This window comes from Phalaenopsis equestris, unplaced genomic scaffold (genome assembly GCF_001263595.1).
Source record: "Phalaenopsis equestris unplaced genomic scaffold, ASM126359v1 Scaffold000276, whole genome shotgun sequence".
Classification (NCBI taxonomy): Eukaryota; Viridiplantae; Streptophyta; class Magnoliopsida; order Asparagales; family Orchidaceae; genus Phalaenopsis; species Phalaenopsis equestris.
Genome location: NW_018164718.1, coordinates 1,631,776 through 1,649,380, shown reverse-complemented (window position 1 = coordinate 1,649,380; position 17,605 = coordinate 1,631,776). Strand labels below are relative to the sequence as shown.

Below are 17,605 nucleotides of genomic sequence, written 5' to 3'. Positions count from 1 at the left end.
AAAAAACTATGATGGGATCGCGGGGTGGGGATCGGCGGGAGTTTAGGTGGTGATGGTAAGGTGGGAGTGTGGAGCAAGTGGGCAGAGATGACAACAGAACAAGAGGTCCTTGCTGTCCTGGGTAGCAGCAAGGTGGAATTTGGGTTCCCAGGGGCGGGAACAGCGGATGTGGCAAAGAGGCGGTGCGGGAGGGTTGGGACAGTGACAAGGTGACAAGGACATGACCCGTGATGACGGGGACAGCAACTGGTAGGAAGGGGAGAAGATTTATTGGTGGTTGGAACAACAATGCCAGGGTTGTGGGTCGACAAGTGTTCTAGGCAACTACAGCAGGAAACAGCGGCGGGGAGCGGTGTGTGGAGGATGCAGATGGGGAATAAAGAAGATGAACACCACCTCGAGAGAGGGATACAGCTGGAGCACCACCCAAGCCCTCAGAAACAACCCTCGAAAGAAGAAAAAGGACGCCAACGGTTGTCCTGAACAAAACATAAAAGAAACTGACTTCCAAACCCTAACACAACACATAAATAGAAAATGACTAAAAAAAATTAAGGATAATAGAGAAAAAAAAAACATAAGAAAGGAAAATGGGATTATTTCGGCTAGTCTCCCATGATAACTATTCTGCGGCACTGTAGCAGGTATAGTGTAGCTCCCGCGTTGAACTCTTCAACAAAAAAGCATGTCTCCCGAAACTCCCAAGAAAATAATAAACAGTCCCCTTACTCTCACTCTGCTCTCTCTCTACTCTCTCAAGCAAAAACACCTCAAGTATCTTCCGAATGATTTTCTAAATAGATCAAGGTTGTAAAAAATTGACTCGGTTGAATTCTCATAATCAAGGCAATTGGAAAAATATTTAGTGGCATTTATTAAGGAGAGAAATCAATTACAAAGTTTCCCATAACCATATCCCATATCCCCCGTTAATTCAATTCTCACAATCATGGAAATTGGAACAATATTTAGTGGCATTTATTAAAGAGGAAATCAACTACAAAGTTCCCCATAACCATATCCCATATCCCCATTAATTCAGGAATGTTTTGTTTTCATTAATATCAAACCACGTAATTTTCATTCTCTACATTTGCTTAGTCAAACTAAGCATGCAAATTTCACTGAACTTATAAACCTTAGTAAGAGTATATGACCTTAAGTGACCTCTGATGGAATCTCACTAAATACTATAAAATATGCCATAAATTTTGGTGCATGGATGTTCCAAATGCAATTTATTAAATTTAGATTATATTGTTTGAGAGTTAAAAGCTATTAAAGGTGAACCGGAAGTTTTTTCCCACATAATTTTTTCACGGTACTGCAGTTGTTACAATATCGCGGGAAAACATATAGCGAGACACGAGAGACAGAAGACAAGAATCGGGCAGCCGAAACAGTCCCGTTTTTCTTTTTTATTCTTCTTTCTTATTATCCTTCGTTCCATTTTAGCTCTTCCCTATATATATGTATTAGGATTCGAATTGGTAGTTTTTGGTAAGTTCTATTTAAGATTTCTGTTAGGATATCCGCCGAGACGTTCGTTTTCCTTTTCGAAAGCTATATCCAAGGGATTCAATGTTGCTCTGGTTGTATCTTTCTCCCGAGGTGATGATTATCTTCCTCATATCTCCTTCCACATCCTCCTCCGCCGCTCCCGGTCGCTATAACTTGTTGCAGCTGGCCATAACGGCATTTCTTTTGTTGTTTTTGGCCACCTCAACTTCCCAACCGCTCCCACTTCCTTCCAGCATTGCAGCCGCCCAAACCGCACCTCCTTCTTGATGTCTCAGCCTTCCCACCACACCACTGCCAACCAGGACAACTAGGGAACACCTCCCTCCTGTTGTCCCATCACAATCCACCCCCACTCCTCACTGCCATCATTCAGGACAGGCTTCATACTTGTTGTCCCTCCATTTCTGCACTTCCCCTTTGCTGCCACCAACATTCATTTACTGTCGCTACCCTTGCCAACCATATTCATCCACCTAACCGACCTCCACCACCCTAGGAAATGCTTTAGGGTTGTTTCCTTGTGTCGTTTTATGATTGTTATCACTTATTTCCTATTTGAAGAGTCATCGTTGTAACCCCATTTGAATTCAACAATAATATTTCTATTTCAATTGGGTTTTAGGTTAACTCCATTATCATTTCGTATCAAAGCTAGTCTAACTCTGATCCTATCCTAAGTTTCCTAGCATCCGCCATAAACCACAAAAAAAATTTCTTTCCTACCAACTATCAAATCATAGCCAAATTTTGACCTCCTAATTTTTCTTTGATGGCTTCCAAAATTAGCAACCCCAAATAAATTTTTTTTACACTTTCAATTAGTTTCAAGTTCCCTCTTTCATCTTCTAAAATCTATTCATGCCACCAAGGAGATACAAACCCGAGCCTACCAGAGAAAAGATACAACGAGAGATTCGCCGCAGCAGGAGATTGGCGGAATTTGAGGATGTCACTTAGGAGGGACTTACTCTCCATGGTGATAAAGAAAGCCAAAGATGAGAAAATGACAAGAATTTCAACCCCTCCCATAGGGAAGATTTCAGTAATGAAAATAAAGGTCACGACACTTGGGAATTCGGCATCAGAGAAGGTCAGATATGGAGGACAGGAGAATCTGAAGATGGAGCAGAAGATATAGCGTCAGTTTCTACCAGCTTACTACAAAAAGAAACTTCAGACTCTAGCTTCAGAAAGGGATAGACCACATCACCAAGCAATCACTCCATCTTATAGGCAGAATACTCGTCTATCTACAGTGTCAGCTCGGGTTATGCCAAAAGAAGATGGATACATATTCTATCAGAATGTGCCTTCAAACAATAATGCCAACTTGATTGACCTATCAGAGGACTACAATATCTCTGCTACCTTCAACTTGATAAACTTGACTGCGTGCTATGAGGAACCACAAACTTCTATGAATGAATTCAAAGCTCCCCCAACCCTAGAAGATTGACGCGGGAGTATTTTCCAGCACAGTTTTCTCGCTATATTGTAACTACTACAGTACCGCGGGAAAACATATAGAAAGAGACAAGCATTGGTCAGGCGAAATAGTCGCATTTTCCTTTCTAATTCATTCTTTCATATTATCCTTCGTTTCTTTTTAGTTCTTCCCAATATATGTGTGTATTAGTTTGAATTAGTAGTTTTTGGTAAATTTCATTTCAGATTTTTATCAAAAGAGACATCGACATCAGATCGACATTCGTTTTCACCTTCAAGGATTGTATCCGAGTGATTGGGTGGTGCTCCAGCTGTATCTCTCTCTGAGGTGGTGATTATCTTCCTCCTATCTCCTTTCACATGCTCCCCAGCTGCTCCAAGTCGATGTATATAGTTGCAGCTTGTCACAACAACCTTCCTTTTGTTATTCTATGACGTCCTAGCTACCCAGTCAACCTCCCACTTCCTTCCAGCATTGCAGCCGCCTAAACCGCACCTCCTTCCTATTGTCCCAGCCTTCCCATTGCGCCGATGCCGCCCAGGATAACCACGGAACACCTCTCTCCTGTTGTCCCATCGCTATCCACCCCACTGCTCATTGTCATCACCCAAGACAACCTCCATACTTGTTGTCCTTGCATTTCTGCACTTGCCCCTTGTTGCCCCCAACATTCCTTTACTGTCGCCCTGCCAACCATCCTAATCCACCGAGCCGACCTTCACCACCTTGGGATACACTTTATAAGTGTTTGCTTGTGTCGTTTTATGTTTGTTATCACTTATGTCCAGTTTGAAGAATACTTATAACCCTATTGAATTCAACAATAATATTTCTATTTCTAATGTGATTTGGGTTAACTTTAGTACCAAAAGGCCTTCATGGCGTTTTACAAATGAGCTTTTTGCATACCTTTTGAAGGCCGTAACTTCTTATAGATTGCATCATTTTTGGGCTATAAAATGTGGTAAGAAAGCTTTCTAAATTATCTTTCTAGTAATGTAGTATGAGCCTTAAGTGGCTCGGTCGTTTGAGAGACATGGGCTTTATGTGAGATAATTTTTTAACTAGTTTCATAGCAAGAAAAATAGCCATCAAAAGTCGGTCCATTTCAATAACAACTTTTCCAAAATTTTGCCTTAAAATAGCCGCCTTTAGGAAAGCATAATTGAAATTGTGGTTGGAAAAGTAACTTAAGAAAAAAAAGAAAAGAAAAAATCCTAAAATTTAAAGTCCCTTAGTGTAATATTAATTCTTAGGTGCTTGAGCCATTCAACGTAGTTATGATTCAGTCAATTTCACTTAATAAATTCAGCCGCTCAAACTTTGACTGTGAACCAGCTATTTACTGGACCCATTATATTAACGAGGCCAAACATAAATACCGCGGATAAAAAAACCTTCACCTAGACTCTTGCAATAGTCTCATTGTTTTCTGAAAAACTGTTTGTTAATAGGTAGCTTGCACAAATTAAAAATAAAAGAAAATTTAAAAACAAAATATGATTAAACTTCCTAAATCAAGATGATTCTGAAGTACAAACAAAAAGAGAAGATATCATTCAACAATATAACAATGAACATTGCCCAAATGAATTACAAAATCTTTTAATGTTATTTATAGAGTGAAAATAAAAATTTTGAAAGAAATCTATCTTTAAAGAGTATTGTTAGACAATTTTAAAAATAAGATTGAAATTAACAGAATCTACGTCAGGAAATAAAGACTTTTATTTAGCCTGTGTTATCAATGTCACTTTTACGTTTCTATGTGAAAGAATTTAAGAATGTTGGATAAAAGCTGAATAATCAATCAATAAGTACGTGAAGTGACACAAGCAGTATGATAGAGAGGATTACTGATGCGATATGAAACCAAATTGAAATTATAACGCAATTATAGCCAGAATTTCTATTCTTATGGCAAACTGTTTTAGCAATTATGCTTCTAATGGACACATCCAATGATTTCATAGTATGTTTAATTAATATTTCAATGTATATGTTACATGCACTTTGGCAATATTTACTTCTGATAGAGTGAATTCTTAAATGATGAAAATAAGTTCAATTTAAGAGCATACATGTTGTCTTAAAATAAATTACTTGAGAAAAAAGTTAAAATAATTCCCGAACAAAAATAGAAGAATGGTTGCATTTTAGTCTGAGATTATCTGATGTGTACAATCTAGTATCTTAACTCCTCAAAGTTGGTCTAACAAAGTCCCTTGACTCCTTAAATCTAATCCAAAAAAACCCAACTCCTTAAATCTGATACAAAAAAATCCAAATAAAGGACTATTTTGAATCATGTCTGAAGAAACGGAAAACTACATTGAACACATTAAATAACTGAAAAAAAAATGGGCCAATACAAATAGTCTATAAGCATTTTGATATTTTCCTTGAATTACTTGATGATGATTAAACATTTGTGCTTTAAATGATTATTAGAAGCATAGAAACCTTTGAACTTTAAATCTTATGTTGAATTATCCATTAATCAAAATGATTTTCAATACATGCTTATATGATGATAAATCTGTGTGGATGTCTATAATGATTTGATGACATTTGCTTCAAAGCTATTTGTTAACCTGAATAAAAATAATAAATAGAATGGTGATAAATAATCAAATTTGGCAGCTTATGATACAAGCTGTACTTAACGAAGCAGGAAGCACTAGATATTATGAATCATGCTATGGAAGACCCAGGTGAGAGTAATAATCTCAACGCTTATCAAGCATGAAAAAAAGAAAGATTCTCTCGCTAAGGAAATTTTGCCATGGAATGTCAATTCAATGGTTAATAAGAACAAGCCAATGTTACAAATCACTCACAATCCACGATCTAATAGTAAAAGCTAAATAATAAGATATGGCTAGATAAGAAAGAGAAGAAAGCAAATATTGCACATTAACTAGTAAGAAAATAGAAGAAGTGTTCGGGAAGCGCAAAACAACAATAAAATAGTGCATACCAGCGCGACTAAAGAATTATTTACAATAGAACCTTTGTAAGCAAAACTGTAAGAATGATAGTATTCGAGAATATTATTAGCCATCCTGTATTTAGTTGCCAACTGAATAATAGAATCACTATTTTGAGTGATTAGTTGAGTAGAGAGACTGATACTGTGGCTAGTAGGGAAAAGAGTGGAATGATACAAGAACTTTCATTAATATTAAACTAGGGTTACAACATGACTCGAACGAAAATAACACAAAACATAAAAACAACACCAACAAACACTCCTAAATGTATCCCAATGGGTGGTGGAGGTTGACTAGAGGAATGGGATAATTTGGAGGGATGACGACAGACACGGGATGCGGGTGGTGGTGAAGGTATGAAACTGCAAGGACAACAAGTAGAAAAAGGTAGTAGATGGTTGGCAGTGGTAGTGGGTTGGTGGAAGGAGCTTGAAAGGAGTTAGGCAGACTGGACAATAGTAACAACCTGCAGGAACGGAAAATGGCTTGGTGTCAGGTGACGGAGGGAGAGTTCGACGGCTGAGGAGTGGGGAGAAGAAGGTTTGGGGAAGGTAAGAAGGGAGGATACGATCACCACCTCGGATAGGATACAACCAGAGCACCACCACCACCTCGTATACAGCCCACAAAGGGAAAGAAACTCCACACAGAAGATTAAAAGACAACTCTACTAGCACTGCCTCCTACACATAGGGACAACTATTTATAGCCTCTTGATTCTACACAAAAGAAAAGAGGTGGAAAAGATAAGAAGAATCCAGAAACTCTTCCACGACAAGGCCCTGTGTGTCGGAAACGCGAAATAGCTCCACTGGATCGAGTGAGTTCACGATCCCTCCTTCTTCACGTGAGATCGTGATACCGCTGTTTTGCCAAACTTTTTGTGTTCGCGGGCCCCCATCTCGCAAAAACAAAGCATTCACAATCGGGTGCTGCACTAGCGTACTCGTCAAAGAAATCTATAAAACCATTGCAACATCATTCTTGAGGAAATGACATGAAATTCCTTCAATTTCACCTTCTCTTCTTTGTGGGAATTTGTATCTAATGTAAAGATATCTACCTTGTTCGCACTCGAATCGTGCTAACAAGAGGGTAACAACAGGTGCTTTCTTTGCCATTCTTCATACAATCATGAAGAAATTGAATCTAGCTGAGGTGTAGAAATCCTTTCAATTGCAAAATGAGATGCAATTTGCAACACTACAAGAATCTATTAACAATTTAGATACTCAATTTATGACAATCAATTAGACTTTATAACAATTCCAACTCTACATAATGAGTTTGGATAAGCGATTGAAGGATCTATCATATTATAAGATTCCATCTGTTGCACATCAAGAAAATGCGAGAGACAAAGGCAAAATGAGCGCAAACTTTTCTCAATAGACTACACAGCGCTTCAACAACATACATCATGTTAGTTATTATAACAATGAAAATTGAGCAACCAAGATTCGATGAGAGTAATGTTAATACCTAGGTATTTAAAGCTAAGAACTATTTACAATTCCACAACACTCTTAAATGTCATCATACTCGGATCGTCTCCCTCCATCTGGATAGGCTGGCAGCAACATGGTATCATTGATTGCGTTCAACAAGTCAAATGACGTCTTAGAAAGCCTTCTGAATTGTTTACAACATCATTTTTGCAATTCACAATATGAAGATCCTCATGAAAATCTATCAAAGTTACTTCAGAGAGAATCAATATTAGAATATCAGAATGAATTTGATGAATTAGCTTTCAAAGTTCCGGATTTATCTAAAGCTTCCCTGTTGAGCCTCTTTGAGCCTGGTCTTATTGGGTCGATAATTACTCTTGGCCAAACCAACCACCTTTCTAGACGCTATGGAGATGGTCCAGATGTATTAACCAAGATTTCAACAACGGAGGGGTAGTCATTCAAGTTCATGGCACCACCAAACCTCTTTTTCATGAGGATTGCCTAACGAAAACATTCTCCATAAATATACAAACAACTTTTCAGAATAATTCTACTAAACCTACAATAACTTTATTTTTCATCTCCGACAAAAAACATCCAAACTTACCAATACGGAAATTATCATTAGCAAAATTACAGAAAAAAAATGCTTATATTTCAATAATGATGGGAAATTCAATAAACAATATCGATGTCGTAGCAAATTCTATCTGTTATTAGATGCAGATAATATTGAGGGTGAAAAAGAAAAGCATTCATCTGTGAAGAATGATTTCAGAAATTAACCTCAGTGCCTTAGATGGGTTATTAAATCCAAGATTACTACGATTAATTGGTTTCACTAATAAACAAGGGGCAGTTGTCTTAATTGATAGTAGTAGCACTCATAACTTCATTCCAAAAAGTGTGGTGCAATGATTGGGACCTGCTTATTATCTCATGAAGAAGTTTCAATTATTCATTAGCAATGGTGATTGATTATCTAGTTACAATAAATGCTCTAATATACATCTCTACAAGGTCATCAAATCATTTTGGAATTATTTGTTTTACCAATTCAAGGTGTTGATTTAGTCTACAAGGTCATCAAATCAATTTAAACTTATTTGTTTTAGCAATTCAAGTTGTTGATTTAGTGTTGGGAACACAGCAGTTACAATCATTAGGACCAATTTTACATGATTATAGATATCGCACTATATAGTTTACTGAAAATAACACTCTCACTCAACTAAAAGGAGAATCTCAGTAATCTTTGATCCCAAGAGGAATCAGTGGCTGCCTAATTATATCCATTAGCCCATACAAAAAACCTAAAATTTCTCAATATTTGAAACTAATTGGGATGCGTACCTTGACAGCATAGTAACTCAAAATGATTGAATGATCACCTTGCACCAGCCTGATAAACTTGTCATGCATTCGTCTCCTCGCTGACAGTGATATGAATCAGTCTCTAATCGTTGCCACAAACTCCTCTACACTGTGGATGGCTCTACCTACAAACTTCTCCTACAACAGCTCATGTCACCATCTCTCAGCTTTTCCTTAGATAAAAGTAGCAAGTGCAACCCTCCTCTCTTATGGATAAGACAACTCATCTACAATCTTCTCCACTATCATCAAACAATTCTCATCATCCACTGCTTGTCCAGAAAAGAGAAGTCTCATACCCTCAAACAGCTTCAAATATTTGTCCATTTGGCCTCCCCCACTAAAACTGACCTGATTCTTAGAGTTCATGATCATCTGAGTCACTGCAGTTATCATCTCAACAAAAACATCTGAGTTTACTGAGATATTCAGGTGCATCAGTCCCAGTGGTACTCTAACTTATTCCTTGAGATTATCCATATTTTTGAAATAACATATTAAAAAAAAAATAGACACAAGTAAACTCTTCATTTATATTGTCTATCAACTAAATCAATCAACCTAATAACTTTCGTAAGGGTATTTGAACATAAATTCTCTGATATCACTGGTAAGACCCGGCCTAATAGCTTAGAATTAACTAAATCAAAAATTACGGTCGGACGGTATTAATCTTTCTTTTAAATTATACAATAAACTATCATGCTTCTAGTAATAAAAAGATTCACTAAAAATCACAAAATACACTAAAAAAATCAAATCTAACTAAAATAACAAAATAGTATGAAAGTAAAATATTATTGAAATCCAACCAACAATAATAAAACATTAATTTGAAATAAAAATTAAAAAAAAATGAGTCCATATCAAATCACATACTACCTAATATTAAATGTCCTCTGGTAAATCAAATCTTTCTTATCAGTCATATCAACCTAAAGTTTTACCCAAAATAATCAATTTAAACAGTAAGTTTACCACAATCTAGTAAACAATCACAATCTTATATGTAATAAATTAGCATACGAATGTTATGCATTGATGTCTAAAAATATATGATTCATTAATTAATCAAGTTGTAAACTTTCATTTTAAAATAGCCCTTCATGCTTGTTTAAGTCATTTATTGTTTAATTCATCTTTCTTTTACGAATTTATATCAGGATCACCGTCATACCGGAATGTATCATAAAAAAAATTGTACTCATAGGTACCATAAAAAATTTGTACTCGTGTGTACTCTAAAAAATTTTGCACTTGAAGATACACCTTTCTAATTTTCATTTTTTTTTTATGCACAAATAAAATAGAACCCCTAACTAATACCATAAGAGGTAAATCCTGATTGCCTTAAGTATTTACTTATCATTTGATATCAATTTAAAATCAATTAAATGCACTTTCATATTTTAATTATTTTCATATTATTTGTGAGATATCTTTCAAACATTCAAATTATAAATCATAAATGAAATATCTGCTTTTAACGATATTAGAAATTAATTTTATCAATGTTATTATAATCCTTTATCCTTAAAATACAACTTTTAAATAAATCATTAATTTACTATTAATAAGAAAGTAATTACTCAATTGAAGCCTATATGTCTTTCTCTTTCCCGTGAATTCCCCTTTACAATTCGACTCGATTCAGTCTCTATCCTTCTGCTTATAATTTCTTATTAACATTTTAAGAAAAAAATTTATCTTAAAATTGAAGCATTTTCTTAAATAAGTAATTAAAGTAAACCTTAACCCTATTTACTTTAGTGTGTATGCTAGGCCTGAAAGCAATCACGCTACTCTATTTCCTTTGATTCGATTGTTAATCCTGATTTAATCACTTAAATTCATTAATAATGTTTAAAAATCAATTTTAATAACATCTAATTAAATAAATAAAATTCCTTATATAAGTAAAACAAAACCTGATCTTAATCCATGACTCGGCTCTCCCTTGACTCGCACGCGCCCCCTCTTCCCACATAAAACTTGTCTTTCGCACGTGAGGCTCGACTTCTTCTCCCACAAGGACCAACAAGCTTCTCTCCTTCCTTCGCCTGCGGCGTTGCACACAAATCTCTGACTTCAACTAGCGGCTTGGTCTGACCTCCCACAAGCGCAGATAAGCATATTGCACACCACCCTAATTCCTTCATGCACAACGACAACACTAAGGCAAGACACAGAACTCAAATCTCCTCCTTTCTCCTTATTCTTCTTTCCTATTCTCCTATTAGGGCGCTGATTCTTCTTTCTTTTCCCTTCTCACTCTCTCTTTCCTCTCACGTTCAGGCTCACTAGGTTCGAAATGGGACATGACTTTATGTAAAACTGAAGAAATGTTTATCATTATTTCCCATTCAATTATTATTATTATTATTATTTCAGTTATTACACCATTGTCGTTGATCACATCATCTAATACTAAAATTATCACTCACGAATCTTTGTAAGTTCTTGAAACGACCCAACCTCTTTTCTTTGGTAAATAGAATGATGAATTTTTGCCACACCATATCTTTAATTATCATTGTAGCCTTCCAACTAACAACTATTTAGTTGATAAAAATGTAATATTCTTTATACCAAAAAGGGAAAAAATGAGTAAAAAAAATTACGTCTCTCTCCTATTTTTATTAAGCTTCAAACTAGACAATCCAAAATAAAATTTATATCTTTTTGTGCATGTGTTCTTATCTTAATGTTACAGGGTTTCTATATAAATGCCCTTTTATGTACTTATATCATTGTCTAACAAATATATATGGTTTTTAAGAAACATAAGAAAAACAGTAGCTAAAAAGTTGTTGCAAAGTTGTTGGAGAGTTACAACAAGGAAGAGAAGAGGAAAGCCACAAGTGTCTCCTTTTACATTACCTTAAAAGAATATAGCAAATAAATTGAGGAGATTGACATTATAAAGTTAAAAATGTAGATGCCAAGTTACGCATTATGGGTAATCGCTTTAGAATGACTATCAAAGAAGAAGATATTAGTTGCAAATCCTCAATAGGGCATCATGAATGAAGACAAAAAATAAGCTTTTTGATGATACTGCAACTATGCCAAGCATTTTGCCAACTTCTGGGAGCGGGCAACCAGCCAACACCTTGATGTTTCCAGTTATGGAAAGAAACTAATATGCTAATTTGACCATTAGTTTAAACAAAGAGGACAAGGAAGTTGATCATGAGAATTAAAAGATTAAGGAAACCACGGAACTGTAGAGTCCAAAGTCATGAGTGCAAAACAAACTGGTATACTTTTGGCAAGTCAGTTTGAAAATTTAATCCGAGATTTTGAATCAATGAAGGCAAAGATACTCGCCCTTCAAGCCAACCGTGAGCATGAAAACACTAACACTATCGAGAAGTCGGTAAGCTTCAAATTTTTGGAGCAGCTACGACACCTGAGTGACTTGAAGAAGAAACTTATTTCCTTATCTAGTCGCCTCGATACGTCAAGTGAAGTCGCCAAGGATGCTAAATGAGAGTTAAATGAATTAAGGATAAAGTCATACTATTGAAGAAGCCTGTTGTGCTCCTCAAATTAGTCAAATCATTAGGGCCTCAAGCTCTTACTTCATCCATGGATTCGTTGTGAATTTGTCTCCAAAGATGATGTTTTAGATCCCATTATGCAAGCATTACTATAAAAAACTATTTGGTCTCTTATGCGAAGTCAAGGATTGGTCAATGTTTTTGAGTTGTCTCTTTGCAAACCAGTTGCATTTAAATATTTTTCACATAAAAAGGAAAAGAAATTTCCTTAGAAACAAGTAGTTTTTCGTTTTTGTTTCTAATGTAAACTAATTTGATATAATGACTAATGACCGTTACGAATTATGGCGACTTGACTTTTGAAAAGCCATTTGAGTTTCTCAAGAACGCACCACTTCAAATCTCGGTGCAATCAATTAAAAAATATTGATGAGATGGATTAACATCTTGATTGGCATAGATGATAACATTAAATTTGATCTTATAGCATTCCAACTTCCACGACTTCGCTATAATAGCCCTTGAGATCTTCTTTTACCATTTCACAATCAAATTTCTCTTCAACTACATCCTCTTGTGCTAGATTGAATTCCTATCATAATGGTAAAGGCAGATTGGCAGTTTGCATTAATTATGATTGAGTATAACTTCAAGTTATAGTGCAAATAGTTGTTCAAAAACAATATCAAGATCCACATTCCTAAAAAAGATGAGTTATGCTCAGATCAATGATGCCAGAGGTGAAAGACCAAACCACAAGAATCAACTATTATTTATAGGAAAAAAGGATTTGCAACAGACATAAACTGGAAATAAACATCACCAAAACACAAACGACACAAATGGACACCTCGAGAGTATATCTCAAGGGCGGTGGAGATTGGTGGGAAGGTGGGGTAGCTGCTGGGAGCAGCGGGGCAGCAGTTGGGACGGCTGGCTGCTAGGAAAAGTGGAGGGGAAAGAGCTGGACAGTAGGTTATTGCAGCATAAAAGGGGCGGCAGCACAGGGGGAAGCGATTGGGGATAGCCGGCGGCTAAGGGAAGAGGAGGTGACGGAGTAGAGAATATAAAAAGGGAGATACAATCACCACCTCGGAGTATGGAGTAGGATACAGCCGGAGCATCATCACCTCCTCGGATACAACCCTAGAACGAAAGGGAGAATTAATCCACACAAAAAATCGGAAAGAATACCTACCCTAACTCTCTAAAAACAATAATATATAGACTACCATTGATTAAGGAAATGAAAAAACTAAAGAAGGAAACATCCTACACAACAAAGAAGAGGTGGGGAGTTAAGAAAATAAAAAATAGCCATTAAAATACTTCCATACGAAAAAGAGGCGGAACTGGAAGACGGACAGAGACGCAAAAGGTCGTTTGCCTCGTTAGGAAGCTCGGCCAAGCCGCTCTTCTTGGAAACCCCTTGGGCCGGTCAGGGTCTGCCCATTGCTCTCGTTCGAGCGGGAGCCTTCCCGCACCCTTGCCCCATCCACAAGGGGTTCTTCGCACCCGTGTTAATCTCCCGGGCTTGGGGGAGTTTTGAATTCATCGGTAGAAGCTTTTGACTCCTCGTGGCACGAAGTCAAGTCCCTTGATAAGTTGATCATGTCGGCGTTGTCATTCCACAACACATTCTGCTAGAATAGGTATCATCTATCTTTGGCACAACTTGAACAGTAACTATGGATAGACGGGTATTCTCTGATACCTTTAGCTCATCAAGAACATTGTTGAATTTCCAATACTCATATTTGAGTGTGTTGAATTCTTTGGCCAGTTTCTCTCCTGAAGAAAGCTTCATGGCAAGTTGTTGAGCAAAATATTGTGTTTCGGAAGATAATTCATCAGACATGGTTTGCAATGAATTTGCTTCATATTTTAGCTGTGAAACTGCTAACTTGGTTGCTTGAATTCTTCCAATGATTCTATCACTGTCTTCAAAATTAGAAACTAAATCATTATCAATCGAGTGGTCAGAACTCTAACCATGATTCCAATCTTTGCTAAGTTGGCTTGAAAGTTGCTTGTAATTGTGCTCTCTTTTCCTTGCGCTTGAATTATGACCAAGTGTAAATCTGATTACATCACCCGAGGCCACGCTTCTGAGACCATTGAGTTCATTTAAGCCTTAAAAATCATTCTTTCAGCGTATAAATTTTCTGAGGTGTACGATGAACCATCAACTCCATCAACTGGATCTTCATAATCTTCATCCAACTCACCCACCTCCCCCAGAGAAAGAAGCCCTGCGGTATTGCCCTTGAACCTGACCCTTGCATTAATCTCAACTGAAGTCTTGATCTCAGGGTCCACTGGAATTAGTGGTGTCATTTTCTTGCTAGCTCAAGTAGAGACTCCTCCCGAAAGTCTTCATCTTCTCCCGTATCAACTGTGTCATTGCTAAATTTTTCAACAACACTCTACTCATTAAAACAGATCTCTCCATTGGTGGTGCATTCAGATTCCACATGCCCAAATCCATGGCACGTACAACAATTTCTGGCTGTGAAAGATTTAGGGATGCAACCTGGTCTCACCTATTCTTTACTCTAAATCAGTTTGTCCTCCGATGGGGTATTCTTGGGTGTTCCTCTGAGTGCACTTTGGCTATAAGAACCTAAGGTTAACCCTTGTGAAGTTTCAGTCTGTAGTAAGCTAGTAGAAACTAGTACTGTGTCTCCCACTTATCCTCAAATTATTTTGTTCCCCCCTTCAACTCTCTCGATCATGATTGACGATAACCTCCTATTGAATTTCATCCTCAATGTCTGTAAGCCTTCGCTGAAGTTAATGGATCTCTCGCCGTATCTTGCACAAATATGTTTGTGAGCTATACCAAAAATTGATCGAAATATGTTTGTGAGCTATACCAAAACTTTACTAACTTGCACAAAACAAGTCTAACAGAGAGTGAAAGATAGAACTAATATAAAAAGCTCTAGAATTTTACAAGATCTCTATCAAAAAGAATAAATTAATGTGACCCAAATCAATCAAAATTTGTCAAAATATGATTGATTATTATTGAAAGAGTGAGGCTCAACTTTTAACCTCCTATTTAATAGGTTTTCAACGTTCGATGTGTAGGTAAAATTACAAGTCAAGTTTGAGTAATATATGTAAAATTACAAGTCAAGTTTGAGTAATATATGTAAAATTACAAGTCAAATTTGTGAACAAAGCAAATGGATCTTCGACTTGTAGAATTTATAAGGAAAAAAGCAACTACAAATGTAGGAACTACGTTTCAACAATTATTCACATTTATTCAAGAATGACATTTTTTCAGCAACGATCATGAAAGTGGAAGTAAATAACTAATAGCCCTGAATGATTGAAAAAAAAAACAACTGTGTCGTGATATCATAATACAAATTGTATCAAGATGAACTTGAAACCCATTTAATTTTCTTTCAGCAATTGAAGATTTTGTATAGCACTAAACTCAGATAATTTAATGGTTTTTAAAAGCTATATTCACATGATGTGTATTATTCAAAGAGGTTGGTTTTTGAGCTATAAAAGGTAAAATGTATATAGATATATATCACAATAAACAAGTTCTTCGATCAAATTTGGCTTGAAATACATCAACAACAAAAATAATCATTTTCCATTCCTCTCTAACCGCATGACAACATTTCTTTTCTTTTTTTTTTTTCATTTTCTGGCAGCATTTTCTGGCAGGATGAGCTCTCCGAATCCAGTATCTTGTGATTCTTCATTTTATTTCCAACCATTGAGCCACACATTCTAGCACACAAGGCAACATGTCAGTCCTCATTCTAGCCATAAGATGCAAGAAATCCAAACTATAATAAATAATTCTCTTTTAAAATACTTTTCAAACAAAAACAAGAACAAAATCAACAATACAAGAAAACCAACGCACCCCAATCGATTCCATCATTCCAACTGCATATTAAGAACCAGATAAAGCATGCATATAGCATCATTGCAAATTTCATTAAACAGAAAACAATCAAACCACTCATCCCAATCACAAAACCCCCAATGCACCGATCCAAACATCTGATATCAGCCATAAATCCAGAACACAGAAAACTCACTTGTTACAGATGCTTTTCCCATCGGAATCCATGGAATATGGACCGAGAGCGAGCGAGAGAAAGGATGAACGAGAAGGTAGTGTGAGACTGCTCAACTTCTCTCCATCATCGCCGTCGACCGCTTTCTCTTATTTCTATTAGACAGCGACCACAGAGGCATGGAGAAGTAATGGAAAGTAGCAATTTTTACTATCAGACCTTTATCCTGCCCACAAAACTTAAATTTTGACTGCCACATTTCTAACTTCTAAATCATTTAAAAAGAAATCATAAATATGATGGGCATTTTAATCTAATAATTTTAAAAATATTAAATTGGTTCTTAAACATTTTTTTATATATTTTTAAAACAATTTCAAATTTTATAGTTTAGCACTTTTAAATAATTTTGGATTTAAATAGCAGCATGTAAATAATCATATATCATTTTAATATTCATCTTTTTATGGGCAAATTTTATTCTTGAAGAAATTTAATGAATTAAAAATTTTCTTTATTTTTTCCTCATAGGAATGTGTTTTTATTTTTTATGTAGCAAAGAAAAATTTTAATGTTTTAATCAGCATCTATTTTCTGACACATGAGCATAGAGTTTGTATTACAGTGGAGTCTAAAGGCATTTGTTTGAGTAGATCTAAAATTTTATACATAGAATACAGTTTTAGTAGTAGTGGTTCAATGGCAGAGCTGTAACTATAGGTGATAAAATCATTAAAATATGTGAATATTTTAGATATCTCGGGTCTGCTGTTCAAAGTGATGGTGACATAGATGAAGATTTTATTAGTAGAATTCAGGCTGGTTGGATGAAGTGGAGGAATGCATCAGGTCTATTATGTGATAGAAAAATATAGCTTATGCTTAAGTTAAAATTTTATAAGATGGTGGTGAGGCATGCAATGATCTGTGGCACAGAATGTTGGTTTTTGAAATAGAAGCATGTGTTGTTGAGATGAGAATGCTTAATTAGATGAGTGGCCCAATACTTAAAGACAAAATGTAGAATGAATCTATCCATGAAAGATATGGTTTCAGTTGCAGAAAATATTTGAATCATCTTAGATGATTTTGTCATGTTAAACATCGACCAGGCCATCGAGCTATTTGTTAATTTTATATATATTTAATATATAATCCTATGAATTATAAATTTGTGTATTTAATAATAATCCTATGAATTTTATATATATATATATATATATATATATATATATATAAAAAAAACAATTATATATAT

The 17,605-nt window shown here is 35.8% G+C and overlaps 1 protein-coding gene across 1 annotated transcript in view; it reads right to left on the bottom strand.

The window, feature by feature from the left end:
• The window catches only part of LOC110024862 (protein XRI1-like), a 23,086-nt gene extending 6,552 nt beyond the window's left edge, over nt 1–16,534 (bottom strand). Inside the window, exon 1 of the mRNA XM_020725040.1 lies at nt 16,369–16,534. Coding sequence (XP_020580699.1) covers nt 16,369–16,400 — 32 coding nt within the window. The 5' untranslated portion in view covers nt 16,401–16,534. The remainder of the gene's footprint in view (nt 1–16,368) is intronic.
• Nucleotides 16,535–17,605: the final 1,071 nt, after the last annotated feature.